The 19028-nt window shown below is 47.0% G+C and overlaps 1 protein-coding gene across 1 annotated transcript in view; it reads left to right on the top strand.

Annotated features, from left to right (window-relative positions):
• stard15 (StAR-related lipid transfer (START) domain containing 15) overlaps positions 1-19028 on the top strand; it is a 311243-nt gene that overhangs the window by 279676 nt on the left and 12539 nt on the right. The window contains exon 4 of the mRNA XM_041193464.1: positions 6684-6801. Coding sequence (XP_041049398.1) covers positions 6684-6801 — 118 coding nt within the window. The remainder of the gene's footprint in view (positions 1-6683; positions 6802-19028) is intronic.

The raw sequence follows: 19028 nt of genomic DNA, 5'->3' as shown, positions 1-19028 counted from the left end.
GGGTTGCTGGGCGTATTCCCTGGGATAGGGTGAGGAGTTCGACAATCTGGGAGAGCCTTGGAGTAGAGTCGCTGCCCCCCAAAATTGAGAGGGGCCAGTTGAGGTGGTTCGGGTAACTGACAACAATGCCCCCAGTAGGATCCCGCTGGAGCTGTACCGGGCACGGCCCACTGGGCGTAGACCTCGAGGCTGACCCAGGACAGGCTGGAGGGATTACATCTCTCAGCTGGCCTGGGAACGCCTGGGAATCCCCCAGGAGGAGCTGGGATCTGTGCCTGAGGACAGGGAGGTCTGGTCGGCCCTGCTCAGCTTCCTGCCTCTGTGACGCTCACCAGGAGAAGTGGTGTGAAAATGGACCGATGGACGGATGCATTCTCTGCTCCTTCAGATTGTGACCCTAGCTTGATGTTGGGAACAAAGATACATGAACCCCTCGGCGTCTGCTAGGTTCAGGGAGACACAAAGGCTGATTGAGTTGCCTGTAACCTTGAGGAAGCATAAATATCAGGAATAAACTTTATGGTTTAGTTGTGAGACTTGGGCCATTTCAACTCCTACTTTAATGGGTCAACTTCTGCCCTAACCCGATGGGAATGAAGATGAGGTCAGTGGGTGGGAGAGGGATTTTGTGTGGCAGAAGCTGCCATTTGTGATCTAAGGGAATGGCCCCTCACCCTCAGGTGACTGCTGAGGTTGTGGGTCAGGAGCTGGGGAGGGGTGGGCGAAGCCCTAGATTTCCTTGTTGCCTTCAGGAGCAGTTCAACCCACAAGGAATATCTTCCAAAATGAATCAATGACACTTTTCTGGGCCACGACCCTACCAGGTAAGACCAGATTTGACCCTGTCTGACCCACAGGAATGGGCAGGTGGGCTGGGTCAACTCTGACGGTTCTCACTGACAACAAAAAACACTCACACCCACCACCATGTTAGCAGATGGGTTTCAGCCACTCCCAACCTACCCGCAAGCTACAGCCTCATTAACAGCCAATCGCAGCACAGCGTCATGCCAGCCAATGAGATCTGTAGGCTGATAGACCCATTACCATGACAAACGCCATTGGAGCCCAAAATATTAACGAAACCCAACATGAGGGCAGGTTTGGGGTGGCTGAAAACTCAGCTGCAAAAATGGGGGTGAGCGTGAATGTGTTTTGACATCAACAGGAAGCGTCAGAGTTGGATCCACCTGGCTGTTCAATCTCGTGGCTCAAACACAGTTAAAATCAGGCTGTAGCTTTTTTTGAAAGGAGGAACATTGGGGGAGGGTCATACAATGAGACTGAGACTACAAGTATGGATGAGAGTTTAACTCTGCTATTTAACACTGAAACCTTTAGTATAAGGATAGTAACCTAGCGCAGGATTTTTCAGATAGGAATGTATCCCTGCTGATATAGGCAGCCCCACAGCCACTTACCAATTGGCTGGAGGAGGGAGTCTGGCCTCAGAAATTTGCCAGCTGATCTGTTTGGCCAGCAGCTCTGTAGTCCCAGTAACACCAGCAGGATTGGTGACTGTGGCTACGACTATACACAAACCAGACGTCTGTATGTGCCGGAAGCCTCTGGACTGGTTGGTGTGAGCATCTCGCTGTAGACATTGGAGCTGGCTAGGTGGGGTGGGTGGGGGGGGTGGCCTGCAATGGGGATGTGCAAGGGGGCCATCAGCTTGAAAAGGCCAGTAGGGGTTAGGGAACAACCGGGGTAGATCAGGGGGTATTCAGACCTTGGGAGAGGGGCACGCGGTCGAGAAAGAGAGCCCGTGAGGGACCAGTAATTCATCAAGGCTCCTTCAACAGCACATTCCAAACCCATGACCTCTACCACCTAGACTGACAGGGGCAGCAGACACATGGGAACACCACCACCTGCAAGTCCCCCTCCAATCACTCACCGTCTTGAATTGGAAATTGTAATAAATTTGGAGTGCAGGACGGGTTTCTTGTAAGAAACAGTGAACTTTATTTACAGACTCCAAATGTGGCTACATGCTTGTTCCAAGACCAAGGCTAAGAAACTCTGCCCCTAAACTCCCCCACACTTAGGGCTGATTCATCTATACAGTCATATGATCCCCATATCAGTAAGGAATGGTTGAACTTACAATTACTACATTCAACCCCCTTTAAGTTTGTTTTACCCTTTTATTTGCAAAAACATCTTAACCCATATTATATACAACTATACCCAAGTTCATGCCATTACAAATTTAGTCTTTGAGGAGGTTTTCAGATTCAGGTAAATCAATGAAACTCTACAACTGGAGATTCCTCCATTGGATCAACATGCACAGGAACTGCAGCTTCAGGGACATCCCTAGACACTGGCAATTCAGAATTATTTACTCCAACAGAGATATCCCGTGTGTCAATTCTTTGTCGATCTGGCACCTCAGGGGTCGAAGTTTTGACTTTGATTTCAGGTGGGGTAACTGGTTGTTGGAGGGTTTCTCGACTTCTGTGATAATCAACATGTTTCCCAACAAAACAAAAACAGAATTACCTGGAAAAACTCAGCAGGTCTGGCAGCATCGGCGGAGAAGAAAAGAGTTTAACTCTTTTCTTCTCCGCCGCTGCTGCCAGACCTGCTGAGTTTTTCCAGGTAATTCTGTTTTTGTTTTGGATTTCCAGCATCCGCAGTTTTTTTGTTTTTATCTCTATGTTTCCCAACAATCCTGTTTCCCACTTCTATCTGATAAGTGTAAGGTCCTGTTTCAGAGACAAATGTACCAGGGACCCTTCTCGATCCAGTTGCAAAATTTCATACAAAAACTGCCTCTCCCACAGTAAACTCGACCTTTACTGGGAATGTCATGATTCGCTTTCTGACTAGCCTCATTTCTCTAAACCTTCCCCTAAATGAGGGAATACTCGACTCAATCTTGTATGAAGTCTGCGTTTCAGTGACAATTCTGAAGGTGTTAAACCAGTGGTCACATGAGCAGTTGTGCGATAGCTGAACAGGAATCCTGAAATTTGTGTTTCTAATGTTCCCTCTAAGAGTTTCTTCATGCCTGGTTTAAAGATTGGTACGGCTTTTTCTGCTAACCCATTGAATGACGGGTGATAAGGAGCTGTTTTCAGGTGTTTAATCCCATTTAGGTTCATGAATCTTTAGGATTCAGTGCCAGTGAAAGCCGTACCATTACCTGACACAATAACTTCAGGTAAAACATGAACACTGAAACTCCGGTGCAGTTTTTCAATGGTTTTAGATGAAGAAGGTGATCTCACTTCGAACACATCCATCCACTTGGAATGTGCATCGATAATCACAAGAAACTTAGCACCTAGAAATGGACCTACATAGTCTATATGTAGTCTAACCCAGGGTCGACCAGGCCACTCCCACAGATGCAGTGGAGCTGAAACAGGCAACTTCTGATGTTGCTGGCACTGGAGACAGTGTTTCACCATGTTTTCTATATCACTGTCTATACCTGGCCACCAGACATAACTTTGTGTGAGCATCTTAATTTTCGAAATACCAGGATGTGCACTATGAAGTTTTTCCAATAATAGTTCTGTTCCCTGCACAGGAATAAGAGCTCTTACCCCCCATAACAAGATACCATCTTGACAACTCAATTCAGATCTATGTACAAAGAAGGCTTTTTATTCTTCAGGGACTTGTGCATTTGATGATCCTTGTAATATCTATTCATGGATTCTTGTTAAAATTAGATCCTGATTTGTCCAATTCTTCATCTATACCCCGCAGACTGGTGCAGAGTCCAGGAAATTCAATGTAAGCATTACCTCTGGAGGTACTGGAGCAAATGTAATAGTATCTGGCAAAGGGAGACGACTGAGGGCATCTGCATTTGTTATATCACACCCAGACGGTGCATAAAAGTAAATGTCATTTGTCATATGTTGACAAAATTAAAGCCCTCCTTTGAATTCTAGCAAAGGCTATCGGTGGGATTGCCTGAACTTCACTAAACAAACCTATGGTACTATGGTGAATTGTTGACTTCAATACAAATATTGACAGAACATTTTTGTTCCAAATATGATAGAACAGCCTTTTTCAATTTGTGAGTAATCTTTCTCAGCTCAGAAAGGGTTCTGGAGACACATCCTACCGGCTTTTCAGATTTGATTTCTGTTTTCCTGTTTTGTGTTTGCCGCAGGGTTTTTCTCATTCTTCATCTTCATTTCACTGTCGGCCAAATTCCTCTCTGGTGAAATCTTAACTTGGTTCAGTTCAGGGGTTGAACTTGCCATTCACATTTTGGAAAGTTCCGTGACTTCCTTCTAATGCCTCTTTTGTCTCAGTCAACTGGTTCTTCAATTCTCCCGTCTCCTTTTTGTACCTTTTGGCTTCCCCTTGGAACACCGAATACCGTTGGGATTTGTTTCCAACTGTTTCTTCAGTTGGTTCAGATGTGGCTCTGCATTTGTTTTGCTTCTTTTCATGATTTTCCCGTGGAACCAACTCTGACCTGAGGGATCCGTGCTTCCTGTGAAGATCCTTCGATCCTTCAATCTCATTCTGAAAGACACCATCATCTTCCCTTTTCAACCCAGAATTTCTACTTGCCCTGACCTGAAAACCTTTGGACCAATTTAGTCTGATTTCTTTCAACCAATTGCAACCCAGAAGGCTCGGCCCTTCTCCAGTTACAACAATTATTGGCAACTGAGCTGCCTGTTACCCGTATGATACAGGCACAGAGGTGATGCCTTTTACCTGTCTTGCTTCTCCTGTGTATGTTTTTAACTGAGCAGATGTTTTCTCCAAACTCAATGGCTAGGTACCTTCTCTGAGATATTGAAAGATGTTTTCTCCTGTCACTGTGGTCAATGCTCCTGTGAGCAGAGGCTTTCCATTTACTTGAAGTGTAACAGTGCTTGGTTCAGTTTTCCTGGCCTTCAGATTGTGTAGGGAATAAATGTCAGTCTCAGTAATTTCTGACTCATCTATATTGTGCACTTTATTTAACTTGACCTGCTGTCTGAATGGCTGTCTGCATCTAGCTCTGTACTGTTTAACAATGTGCCTTTTTTTGTGGAGGTAATGACATTCTGCCTCTTTAAATCTGCAGACTTCGGGTGCATGATTTCCCTCACAACGGAAACACTTTAACTTCTGGGTCACTGCTGAGCTGCTTCCAGTGTTTCTTTTTGTCTCTCTAGTGGTAGAGACCATGTCCCATTTCACTGTAGCCCCCCTGATCTTCACACCTCGCCCAGTGGCAGATTCCGACCCCAGCTGCAAAATGGCGCCATGTTGCACACCCTGAGAATCCCTCAGTGCTCTCCATTGCTAGCGCTATCTCCCTGGTGCGCTTCAGCTCTATCTCAGCTTCTGCAAGCAAATACTGCAAAACCAAACGATCTCACTACATGTCATTTAAAGTATCACCGATGTCACAGTGCTCTGTTAACTGTTTTAACTTAGCAGTTTACACTGTGATCCACTCACTGGGGGTCCTTACGCGAGAATTAAACTTGAATTTTTGCATGATCCCTGAGGGTTTAGGTTGAAAATGTCCTTTCACGAGGTCGGCTAGCTCAGTAAAGGATCTGGAATTTAGTGCATTCAGAGCCATCAAGCTACAGATTGGGTTCTAGGTTTTGCTCCCACAGACATTTAGGAGAATTTCTTTCTGTTTCTCCTCCACTGTTATTTTGTTAGCTACAAAGTAGAAACCTGACCGCTCAATGTATTGATTCCAGTCCTCAATGGACGAGCTGTGTGGGTCAATTCTGCCAAAGGGAGGCATTGCTGGTGAGTATAATTTTCTTTCCTTCTGCCCTTAAAATATTGGAATTCACGAGGTGAAGTGCTCCATTGACGCTTTTTATCCTTGTCGCCAATTGTAATAAATTTGGAGCGCAGGACCAGTTTCTTGTAACAAACAATAAATTTTATTTACAGACTCCAGGTAAGGCTACAGCTTGTTCCAAGACCAAGGCTAAGAAGCTCCACCCCTAAGATTCCCTGCGCTTAGGCCTGATTCATCTATATAGTCACATGATCCCCATAACAGTAAGAAAAGATTTAACTTACAGTTACTACAGAAATATATCGCCGTTCATTCACTGTCACTGGGTCAAAATCCTGGAACTCCCTCCCTTACAGCACTGTGGGTGTACCTACACCATATGGACTGCAGCGGTTCAAGAAGGCAGCTCACCTTCACCTTCTCAAGGGCAACTAGGGATGGGCAATAAATGCTGGTCCAGCCACACATCCATGAATGAATAAGAGAAATGATCTGGGGTGGGCCCATCTGCAAGTGTGCTGGTGGAGGTCAGTAAAATTCTGCCCAGGGTTGAATTTTATGACAATTTCTCTCAACACTTAGTGTATTTATAATAGATTTGACTCTAACAATTCCAGGACCGTCCATGATCCAGGCACCCGGAATGAGTACATTTAATTTGATAATATTTCTGGGTGCTAGTAGTGTCTGTGTTTAAAGCTTCCTAACCCTAAGTGCTCTATTCTCCCCTGGGTGAACTGCCATTGATATTTGCATTAAACAAGATGCTGACATCAAGACTTTGGAGTCATTCTGAGAAACAGATCTTCAATGAACTGGTGGATGACAAGGCACACAATGTGAAGCGATTGTGTTCATGGCTGGAGACAGCTCGCTGCTGGGAAGAAATGTCCTGTTTCAATTCTAGATTTTTATACTGATGTTCCTTCGGCTTCTTTATTTACAGAAATATCCTCCGAAGAAGGACATAGTGCGAGCTGTCTCACTCCAAACTGGCTACTTCATCAAATCGAATGGAACCAACAGTTGCACCCTGTACTATTTAACCCAAGTGGACCCACGAGGTTAGTGCAGGAAGCAGCCAGTAGGAGGCAGCCAGGACATTCCAATCCTCTGCCACAAACTGATTTGGAAAGCTGTCTTCCCAATGGACTGATGCATAGATTATAGCAATAGTTCACGATATTTTCTTAGAGCAGCACATTCTAGAACCAGCCAGAGAGCAGGTTATATTAGACTTAGAATTGTGCAATGTGGCAGGATTAATTAATGATCTCAGAATGAAGGCACACTTAGGTAGCAGCCACCACAATATGACTGAGTGTTATGAGACAGCCTTTTGGTAAAGCTGAATTATTTAAAAATTCCAGAGGGAAACTTTAAACAAATGTCAGAACCTCTAATTTTAAGTGTTATGTTTCAGATGCGACTCTAAATTCAGGAATCAGACTACCAGCTCTTGAGGATTTACATTAAACTAAATGAAACATTTTATTAATTTACACAGGTTAAAATATATATACACATGGCTACAAATTACTACATCATAACTCTTAACAAATCCCCAGAAGAATCTCCATTATGGCAACAGCGACCCATAGACTTAACCAAACACAAGGGAAAACATTTTGACCTTACGAGTTCACAATGAGGTTCTTTTCAGTTTGGTTCCTGTGGGACCAGTTGGAGACTTACAGCTGCTTCTTGATCTCACATTCCTCTGCTCTGCGCACCCGAAAACTGCCCCATTGAATATTAATTCTCATTGTATCAACAACCTCTGAACTCAACCTCTCTAACAATAAAGCCCCTTTCATAGTACCAAGCTTATTAGTAATATAAACATATCGCTTGGTAGCTGCTAGATAGGCATCAGTTTTTACCCCACTTCTTGAATGCTCTATTCAAAAAATGCAAATGAGCATTATCTCTCTTACATCTCAAAACTAGTACCCATCAAAGCACCCAGACTAGCTGGCTTTAATCCAATTAAGACACCCCCACAGACTAACGCTCTATTTTAAAAGAAAAATATTTTCCAATAATATTATATACACTAATAGCTTCATGACAGTCCCACATAAGAGTCTAGTGGGCAAAATTAAAGCACATGGGATTGGGAGTAATATACTGGCATGGATTGAGAATCGGTTGACAGACCAGAAACAGAGAATGGGAATAAATGGGTCTTTTTCCAGATGGCAGGCAGTGACTAGTGATCTGTGCTTGGGCCCCGGCTGTTCACAATATAAATAAATGACTTGGATGAGGAAACCAAATGCAATATTTCCAGGTTTGCTGATGACACAAAACTGGGCGGGGTTATGAGTTATGAGAAGGATGCAAGGAGGCTTCAGGGCGATTTAGACAAGCTGTGTATGGGCAAACACATGGCAGATGCAGTATAATGTGGATAAATGTGAAGTTATACACTTCGGTATGAAAAACAGAAAGGCAGAGTATTATTTAAATGATGATATATTGGGAAGTGTCGATGTACAAAGGGATCTGGCTGTTCTTGTACACCAGTCAGTGAAAGTAAACAGGTAGGTGCAGCAAGCAATTAGGAAGTCAAATGGTATGTTGGCCTTCACTGCAAGAGGATTTGAGTTCAGAAGTAGGGATGCCTTACTGCAGTTATCCAGGGCTTTGGTGAGACCACACCTGGACATGCAGTTTTGGTCTCCCTTCCTAAGAAAAGGTAAACTTGCCATAGAGGGAGTGCAGTGAATGTTCACTAGGCTGATACCGGGGATGGCAGGACTGTCATATGATGAGAGACTGGGCCTGTATTCACTAAAGATTATAAGAACAAGAGGGGATCTGATTGAAACATATAAAATTCTAACAGGGCCAGACAGACTCAGGGAGGATGGATCCCTGGTGGGGGAGTCTGGAACCAGGGGCCCCAGTCTCAGGATACAGGGCAGGCCATTTAGGACAGAGAAGAGGAAACATTTCTTCACTCAGAGGGTGGTCAAACTGTTGGATTCTTTACCACAGAGGCTGTGGAGGCCAGGTCACTGAGAATATTCAAGAAAGAAATTGATCATTTTTTGGATACTAGGGGTATCAAGGGGTATGGAGAGAAAGTGAGATTATAGCATTGAGATAGAGGATCAGCCATGATCATGCTGAATGGCAGAGCAGGCTCGAAGGGCTGAATGGCCTACTCCTGCTCCTAATTTCTATGTTCATGTTTCTACTGTGTGTCGGTGGTGGAGGGAGCGAATGTTTGTGGATGTGGTGTCATCAAGCGGGGCTGCTTTGCCCTGGATGGTGTCAAGCTTCTTGAGTGTTGTGGGAGCTGCACTCATCCAGGCAAGTGGGGGGTATTCCATCACACTCCTGACTTGAACAGGCTTTGGGGAGTCAGGGGGTGAGTTAGTCGCCACAGGATTCCTAGCCTCGGACCTGCTCTTGTAGCCACAGTGTTTATGAGGCTAGTCCAGTTCAGTTTCTGGTCAGTGGTAACCTTGGTAAGGTAGTTGATTCAGCTGACTGTGCGACAGTTAATTGTCAATTACCTGAAGTCTGATTAGGGCCTGAATAGGGATTAATTACTATTTGAAGCTTAATTAGCGATGAGAAAAGTCAGCTCTATTTAAAAAAGGGACTATCTGGAAGCAGCCTACAGTGGAGAGCGAGCACACCCAGACTGGGGCACAGCCAGAGTGGGTATTCGGAATTTGGTGCAAAGCGGGAATTCGTTGCATAGGGGACGAGGTGCTCCTTGCATTTTTTCCTTGCTATCCAACTTATTAAACCTTCAGAGCATGTTGCAGCAGGAGAGGATACAACGGAAAGGAATCACTGGTAAGTAGTGGGTAAGGCGTTTACTAATTTAATCGCTTATAGTTTAAGGTCTTTTTATGGTTTACAGTTTGCATATTCTATGGCAAGAGAGTTCAAAGCCATGGTGTGCTCCTCATGCTCCATGTAGGAAGCCGGGGTCATTTCCAGTGCCCGGGACCAGCCTGTGTGCAGGAAGTGTGTCCAGCTGCAGCTCCTGGAAGCTCTGGTTTCAGAGCTGGAACAGCGGCTGGGGACACTGTGGAGCATCCGCGGGTTTGAGAGCATCGTGGATAGCACGTTCAGAGAGGTGGTCACACCGCAGGTGAAGGGACTTGAGGAAGGAAGGGAATGGGTGACCACCAGTCAGTCCAAGAGAAACAGGCAGGTAGTTCAGGAGTCCCCTGGGGTCCCGCTCGCAAATCCGTTTTGGAGGCTGATGAGGCCATGGTTCCTCCAGGGAGTGCGGACAGAGCCAAGCTTCTGGCACCACAAGCAGCCTGTCTGTACAGGAGGGGAGGAAGGGAGGAAGAGCAATAGTAATAGGGGATTCTATAGTCAGAGGAACAGATAGGTGCTACTGTGGCCATCAATGTGACTCCAGGATGGTGTGTTGCCTCCCTGGTGCCAGGGTCCGGGATGTCACTGAACGGCTGCAGGGCATCCTGAAGGGGGAGGGTGATACGGCAGAGGTCATGGTACATGTTGGTACCAGTGACATAGGTAGAAAGAGGGATGAGGTCTTGCATCAAGAATTCAGGGAGTTAGACAGTAGACTAAAGAGCAAGACCTCTCGGGTTGGAATCTCTGGATTACTCCCAGTGCCACGTGCTAGCGAGCTCAGAAGTAGGAGAATAGCGCAGATGAATATGTGGCCTAAGAGTTGGTGCAGGAAGGAGGGTTTTCGATTCCTGGATCACTGGGACCGTTTCTGGGGAAGGTGGGACCTATACAAGTGGGACGGTCTACATCTGAACCAGAGTGGGACTAACATCCTTGCGGGCAGGTTTGCTAGTGCTGTTGGGAGGAGCTTAAACTAATTCTGCAGGGGGAGGGGACACAGAATTTTAGCAGAATAGGGACACATCATAATACAGTAAAACAATCAAGTCAGAGGGCGTACAGCTGCATTAAGCTTCAAGGGAGTAAGGCAAAGCTAGATGGCCTCTCCTTTAATGCCAGGAGTATTACAGGTAAAACAGGTGAGCTAAGGGTGAGGATTGACATGTGGAATTGTGATATAGTAGCCATCACTGAGACATGGTTGAGGGAAGGGCAGGATTGGCAGCTCAACATTCACGGATATAGAATCTTCAGGCGAGACAGTGGAGGGGTAAAAGAGGAGGAGGCATTGCATTATTAGTTAAGGAGCCCATTACTGCAGGAAGGAGAGATGGTATCTTGGAAGGGGCATCAAATGAAGCTTTGTGGGTAGAGCTTAGGAATAAAAAAGGGGCAACCACATTATTAGGTGTTTATTATAGACCCCCAGATAGTCAGCGGGAAATTGAGGAGCAAATATGTGCACAATTTATGGAGGTGTGTAAAAACAATAACAATAGGGTAATTATATTAGGTGATTTCAACTTTCCCAACATTAATTGGGATAGACATAGTGTTAAGGGCTTGGATGGAGGGATTTCTTTAAATGTGTACAGGAGAAGTTTTTAGGTCAATATGTAGAGGGTCCAACAAGAGACAGCGCAGTGCTGGATCTAATTCTGGGGAATGAAGCCGGACAGGTGACTGAGGTGGTGGTGGGGGAGCATTTTAGTGATAGCGACCACAACATGGTACAGTTTAAGTTTGTTATGGACAAAGAAATTGACAAGTTGCAAAAAAAATGTTTTCGATTGGGGGAGAGTGGATTTTAGTAAAATAAGGCAGGATCTGGCCAAGGTAGACTGGGAACAGTTACTTGTGGGGAAATCTACAGAGGAGCAGTGGGGGGTGTTTAAAAAGGAAATGGGGAGGGTACAGGCTCAACATGTTCCCTCTAGGGTGATAGGAAGGAGTAACAAGCCCAGAGAACCATGGATGACCAGAGATATTCAGGTTACGATGAGAAGGAAAAGAGAGTCTTTTAGCAGGTACAAGAGAAGCAAATCAGCAGAGGCATTAGTGGAGTACAGACAGTGTAGGGTGGAGCTTAAGAAAGCAATTAGGAGAGCAAAGAGGGGATATGAGAAAGCTCTGGCTGGTAAAAGTAGGGAAAATCCCAAGATATTCTATAAGTATATCAATGGGAAGAGGATAACCAGGGAAAGAGTAGGGCCCATTAGGGACCAAGGGGGCAATCTATGGGTGGAGCCAGAGGACATCGCTAGAGTGTTGAATGAATACTTCACCTCCGTCTTCACCCAAGAGAATGAGGTTGAAGGTATGGAACTCGGAGAGAGAGACTGTGAGGTTCTTAAGCAAATTGATATAGGGAATGACAAGGCATTGGAGGTGTTGGCCGGCTTAAAAGTAGACAAATCTCCAGGTCCGGATGATTTGTGTCCCAAACTGCTGAGGGAGGCAAGGGAGGAGATCGCAGGGGCTCTGAACCAAATTTTTAATTCCTCTCTGGCCATGGAGGAGGTGCCAGAGGACTGGAGAACAGCTAATGTGGTTCCGCTATTTAAGAAGGGTTGTAGAGATAAACCGGGGAACTACAGGCCAGTGAGTCTCACGTCAGTGGTAGGGAAACTATTGGAGAAAATTCTGAAGGAGAGTATCTATCTCCACTTGGAGAGGCAAGGTTTGATCAGGGATAGTCAGCATGGCTTTGTCAGAGGGAGGTCACACCTAACAAATGTGATTGAATGTTTTGAGGGGGTGACCAGGTGTGTAGATGAGGGGAGTGCAGTTGATGTAGTTTATATGGATTTCAGCAAATCCTTTGACAAGGTCCCACATGGGAGACTTATAAAGAATGCAAAGGCACATGGGATACAGGGTAATTTGATAAGGTGGATTCAAAATTGGTTTAGTTGTAGGAGGCAGAGGGTGATGACAGAAGGATGCTTTAGTGACTGGAAGCCAGTGTCCAGTGGTGTACCACAGGGATCTGTGCTGGGTCCCCTATTATTCGTCATTAATATAAACAACATAGATGACTACGTGGGGGGTAGGATTAGTAAGTTTGCAGATGACACAAAGATTGGCCGGGTGGTTAACAGTGAGGTTGAGTGTCTTGGGCTACAGGAAGATATAGACGGGGTGGTCAAATGGGCAGATAAGTGGCAGATGGAATTTAACCCTGAAAAGTGTGAGGTGATACAGGAGTAATTTGACAAGGAAGTATTCAATGAACGGCATGACACTTGGAAGTTCTGAGGAACAAAGGGACCTTGGTGTGTGTGTCCATAGATCTCTGAACGCAGAGGGGCATGTTAGTGGGCTGGTGAAAAAGGCATATGGGACACTTGTCTTTATCAATCGAGGCATAGATTACAAAAGTAGGGAGGTCATGTTGAAGTTGAATAGAACCTTGGTGAGGCCACAGCTGGAGTACTGTGTGCAGTTCTGGTCGCCACATTATAGGAAGGATGTGATTGCACTGGAGGAGCTGCAGAGGAGATTCACCAGGATGTTGCCTGGGATGAAACATTTAAGTTATGAAGAGAAGTTGGATAGACTTGGGTTTTTTTCATTGGAGCAGAGAAGACTGAGGGGCGACCTGATCGAGGTGTACAAGATTATGAGGGGCATGGACAGGGTGGATAGGGAGCAGCTGTTCCCCTTAGTTGAAGGGTCAGTCACAAGGGGACATAAGTTCAAGGTGAGGGGCAGGAGGTTTAAGAGGGATGTGAGGAAAAACTTTTTTACCCAGAGGGTGGTGATGATCTGGAATGCACTGCCTGGGAGGGTGGTGGAGGCGGGTTGCCTCACATCCTTTAAAAAGTACCTGGATGAGCAGTTGGCACATCATAACATTCAAGGCTATGGGCCAAGTGCTGGTAAATGGGATTAGTTAGGTAGGTCAGGTGTTTCTCACGTGTCAGTGCAGACTCGATGGGCCGAAGGTCCCATTCTGTACTGTCATTCTGTGATTCTGTGATTCTGATAGTGGAGGATTCAGTGATGGTAATACCATTGAATGTTGAGGGGCGATGGTTAGATTCTCTCCTGTTCTAACTGGAGTTTAGAAGAGTGAGGGGTGTTTTGATTGAAACATACAAGATCCTAAATGGCCTTCACAAGGTGGATGTGGAAAGGGTGTTTCCTCTTGTGGGTGAGTCCAGAACTAGGGGACACTGTTTTAAAATTAGGGGTCACCCTTTTAGGACAGAGATGAGGAGAAATCTTTTCTCTCAGAGGGTTGTGTGACTCTGGAACTCTCTGCCTCAGAAGATGGTGGAGGTGGGGTCATTGAATACTTTTAAGGTGGGGTTGATAGATTCTTATTAGGCAAGGGAATCAAAGGTTATGGGGAATAGATGGGAATGTGGAAATCAAAACACAATCAGATCAGGTGTTACTGAATGGCGGTGCAGGCTTGAGGGGCCAAATGGCCTCCTCATGTTCCTAATCTGTATGTTTTTATGTATTGTATAGAAACACAACTACAGGAGGTCATTGGAGCCATCCAGCTGCACCATTCAACACTATGTTGGCTGATCTTCATCTAAACTTCATTTTCCTATCTTTGCTCCAGATCACTTGATACTCACAGAAAAATCCACTGATCTCAGTTTTAAAGCTGTGACTGTCTCACAGCATCCACTGACCTGTGGGAGAGCTGGGATGTAGGTCACTGATTAAGGAGGAGGGAGGACAGGGTCAGGTGATCGAGGGTTGGGGGAGATCGAGGTCAGGTGATCGAGAGTCAGGGGGAGACTGGGGTCAGGTGATCGAGAGTCAGGGGGAGATTGGGGTCAGGTGATGGAGGGTTGGGGGAGATCGAGGTCAGGTGATCGAGGGTTGGGGGAGATCGAGGTCAGGTGATCGAGAGTCGGGGGAGATCGAGGTCAGGTGATCGAGGGTCAGAGGGAGATTGGGGTCAGGTGATCGAGGGTTGGGGGAGATTGGGGTCAGGTGATCGAGAGTCAGGGGGAGATCGGGATCAGGTGATCGAGGGTTGGGGGAGATCGGGGTCAGGTGATCGAGGGTTGGGGGGAGATCGGGGTCAGGTGATCGAGGGTTGGGGGAGATTGGGGTCAGGTGATCGAGGGTTGGGGTGATCGAGGTCAGGTGATCGAGGGTCAGAGGGAGATCGGGGTCAGGTGATCGACAGTCAGGGGGAGATCGAGGTCAGGTGATCGAGAGTCAGGAGGAGATCGGGGTCAGGTGATCGAGGGTCGGGGGGAGATTGGGGTCAGGTGATCGAGAGTCAGGGGGAGATCGGGGTCAGGTGATCGAGGGTTGGGGGAGATCGGGGTCAGGTGATCGAGGGTTGGGGGAGATCGAGGTCAGGTGATCGAGGGTTGGGGGAGATCGAGGTCAGGTGATCGAGAGTCGGGGGAGATTGAGGTCAGGTGATCGAGGGTCAGAGGGAGATTGGGGTCAGGTGATCGAGGGTTGGGGGAGATTGGGGTCAGGTGATCGAGAGTCAGGGGGAGATCGGGATCAGGTGATCGAGGGTTGGGGGAGATCGGGGTCAGGTGATCGAGGGTTGGGGGGAGATCGGGGTCAGGTGATCGAGGGTTGGGGGAGATCGAGGTCAGGTGATCGAGGGTTGGGGGAGATCGAGGTCAGGTGATCGAGAGTCGGGGAGATCGAGGTCAGGTGATCGAGAGTCAGGGGGAGATCGGGGTCAGGTGATCGAGGGTTGGGGGAGATCGGGGTCAGGTGATCGAGAGTCAGGGGAGATCGAGGTCAGGTGATCGAGAGTCAGGGGGAGATCGAGGTCAGGTGATCGAGAGTCAGGGGGAGATCGAGGTCAGGTGATCGAGAGTCAGGGGGAGATTGGGGTCAGGTGATCGAGAGTCAGGGGAGATTGGGGGGAGGTGATCGAGGGTTGGGGGAGATTGGGGTCAGGTGATCGAGGGTTGGGGGGAGATTGGGGTCAGGTGATCGAGGGTTGGGGGGAGATCGGGGTCAGGTGATCGAGGGTTGGGGGGAGATCGGGGTCAGGTGATCGAGGGTTGGGGGAGATCGGGGTCAGGTGATCGAGGGTTGGGGGAGATTGGGGTCAGGTGATCGAGGGTTGGGGGAGATTGGGGTCAGGTGATCGAGGGTTGGGGGGAGATTGGGGTCAGGTGATCGAGGGTTGGGGGGAGATTGGGGTCAGGTGATCGAGGGTTGGGGGGAGATTGGGGTCAGGTGATCGAGGGTTGGGGGAGATCGGGGTCAGGTGATCGAGGGTTGGGGTGATCGAGGTCAGGTGATCGAGGGTCAGAGGGAGATCGGGGTCAGGTGATCGACAGTCAGGGGGAGATCGAGGTCAGGTGATCGAGAGTCAGGGGGAGATCGGGGTCAGGTGATCGAGGGTCGGGGGGAGATTGGGGTCAGGTGATCGAGAGTCAGGGGGAGATCGGGGTCAGGTGATCGAGGGTTGGGGGAGATCGGGGTCAGGTGATCGAGGGTTGGGGGGAGATTGGGGTCAGGTGATCGAGGGTTGGGGGAGATTGGGGTCAGGTGATCGAGGGTTGGGGGAGATTGGGGTCAGGTGATCGAGGGTTGGGGGGAGATTGGGGTCAGGTGATCGAGGGTTGGGGGGAGATTGGGGTCAGGTGATCGAGGGTTGGGGGAGATCGAGGTCAGGTGATCGAGGGTCAGAGGGAGATCGGGGTCAGGTGATCGAGGGTCAGGGGGAGATCGAGGTCAGGTGATCGAGGGTTGGGGGAGATCGAGGTCAGGTGATCGAGGGTTGGGGGAGATTGGGGTCAGGTGATCGAGGGTCAGGGGCAGATCGGGGTCAGGTGATCAAGGGTCAGAGGGAGATCAGGGTCAAGTGCTCGAGGGTTGGGGAGAGAATGGGGTCGGAGGGGAGATCAAGACTGGCGATTGTCGGCCAGAGTTGCACATTGTAGGTCAGAGGGGAGATCAGGATGTGTCATCACAGGTCAGGGGTGAAGATCTTGATTTCAGGCAGGGGGGTGGGAATTGAGTGGGTGATCGCAGGATTGGGGGAAATTGGGGTTTGGGTTGAGTTGCTGATTGTGACTCAGGGCTTGGGTGGAATCAGTGTTGGCTGTAGGGTGGGTTTTTCTGTCACCATGTTTGCGGGGGTGGGGGGGGGTGATGTGGGGCAGCTGGAGAAAATGCCCCCACTCTCCTGGACCCCAAGCTGTGCTGTAAAGGCTAAAACCTGCTTGAGATGCTCATTCCCACCTGCTTCCAGCTCAGGTTTTCACAGATTCTAGGGAACAAGGCCCAAACCAGCTAACTGTTAACGTCAATCCCGACTTGAGGCATTATGCCTCATTAGCATATTTAAATGGCTGATCCAGATCGAGCACAGGTTATCCACTTGACCCTGAAATCATCCCAGTTAACCCAGGAACTGTTCCCAGTGGGTTAGAACTTGGTTTCAGGTTTTTTAACGTATTAAAGCCCCTGGGATCCCTCTCTCACCCATTCTGGGGTTAGAAACTACCCCCACAACCTATTACAACACAATCTCCAGAAATTGATCTGTCTCACTTTGGGGGCACTTTTGACATCACACTGTCAGAAAACCTTGCTGCATTTACCTGAATATGAACAGTTTGATGTCCAGGCACCTGGATTATTATCCCTCGGTCTGCCAATGGCCGACTGGCATTCTCGGAAGATACTGTCTGCTTTCCTCACCCTCCTCTCCACCGGAAGCTGTCATTTGTTTGACCACTGGATGGAGCTGTGGCTACTTTTCTGACTGAGCAGATACCTGGAATTCAAACCTTTCCACCAAAATCCTAAATATGACATTAATCAATGTTCTCACTCAGCTTGGAAATGTTGAGCCCCAAGAACAATTTACAGAGGAGTTTAGTGATTACAGGAACTGGAGTTGTGGAGAGACTTTGGAATACATTAGATACAATTAAATAGAATACACAGGAAAGGAACACTGTACCAGTCTTTGTTAATGAATCCATTTTTTCCCAAAGGTGTTTGTTATTAGAATAATGTGAGTTCTCCATATTCTCCAGGTGGAGGCCTCTAACTCTATGACACTCTAACCCAACGTTTTTGCTTGTTTTTTTTATTTGTTCCCAGGATGTGAGTGTTCCTGGCAAGGCCAGTGTTTATTGTTCATCTCTAATTGACATCTCTAACAGCACGGTGGGTGCACCTACACCAAATAGACTGGCGCCAGTCCAAAAGGTGGCTCACCACCTCCTTTCAAGGGTAATTAGGGATGGGCAATAAATGCTGACCCAGCCAGCGATGCCCACATCCCATGAATGAATTTTTAAAAGCCGTCTGGTTCACTGATACCCTTCAGTGAAGGAAATCTGCTATCCTTACCCTGTCTGGCCTACACTGGCTCCAGCCCCAGACCCACAGCAGGTTGATTCTTAACTGCCCCCTGAAATGGCCGAGCAGACACTCAGTTGTATGTTGCTCAGCACCATCCAGAGTAATTAGGGATGGGAAAATGTTGCAGCCACTCTCACACCTTAAAAAGAAGTAAAAACATACATTAAGATAGCACCTATAACATCCTGAGGGTGAAACAAGATCAATCTAATAATGGGACTGGGGTTTACGTGAGCTGATCAAAAAGATGGTCATAGGGTAAGATTTCAGCAGGTTTTTGAAGAGAAAGAGAGGCAGCAAAGCAAAATGATTTACAAAGTGTATTTCAGCAACCAAGGAACTCAGAAATTCAACTAAATTTAACCCCATGAGACGTAGGATGGAAAGGGAGTGATGTAGCATTATCCCTTCCATGGTTTGGATCCTCAATGAAATATTAAATGGTGAAATCAATATTTAGTTCAATGCCTGTAACTTGGGAATGATGTATTGGTTTGTAATTTTAATATTGTTTCTTTTAGTATCCTGACCACCATGTCCTTGTTACTGGCTGAATTTGTTGGCCTATTTTTGTTACTATAGTATTGTCACATTTCCATGATTTTAACTTGATTCCTTGTCATTATATGCATTTTTTTGATGAAAGCTATACTGCAATTCATCCTTTGGTCTGCAAAGTGTTTGTTGAATAAAGTACTATTGTTATTACTGTGGGACTGAGATAGCTGAGTGCCCTGTAACAAACCTGGAGTGGAGAGTAAAGGGCCAGAGTCAGAGAGATGGAGCCTGAGTTGACCTATTGGCCGAGACAAAAAGAACAAAAAAGACTTGCATTTCTATAGAGCCTTTCCTGACATCCTAAAGCACTTTACAGCCAATGAAATAAAGTGTAGTCACTGGAATAATGTATGAAAAATCGGGTAGGGCATGACCTTTGAAATGATGACAAAGGTCCTGAATTTGATGGTTTTGGTTCAAACTCATGCAGATTTGCAAACACAGTACAAGTACAATGGATACTACAATGAGACAGCATGAAGGAGACAGAGTTTTAGATACATGTATTTTATCAAGGGTGAAATTGGAACAATCGACTAGCGTGTAA

This window comes from Carcharodon carcharias, chromosome 8 (assembly GCF_017639515.1).
Source record: "Carcharodon carcharias isolate sCarCar2 chromosome 8, sCarCar2.pri, whole genome shotgun sequence".
Lineage (NCBI taxonomy): Eukaryota > Metazoa > Chordata > Chondrichthyes > Lamniformes > Lamnidae > Carcharodon > Carcharodon carcharias.
This window is presented reverse-complemented; position numbering and strand designations above follow the sequence as displayed.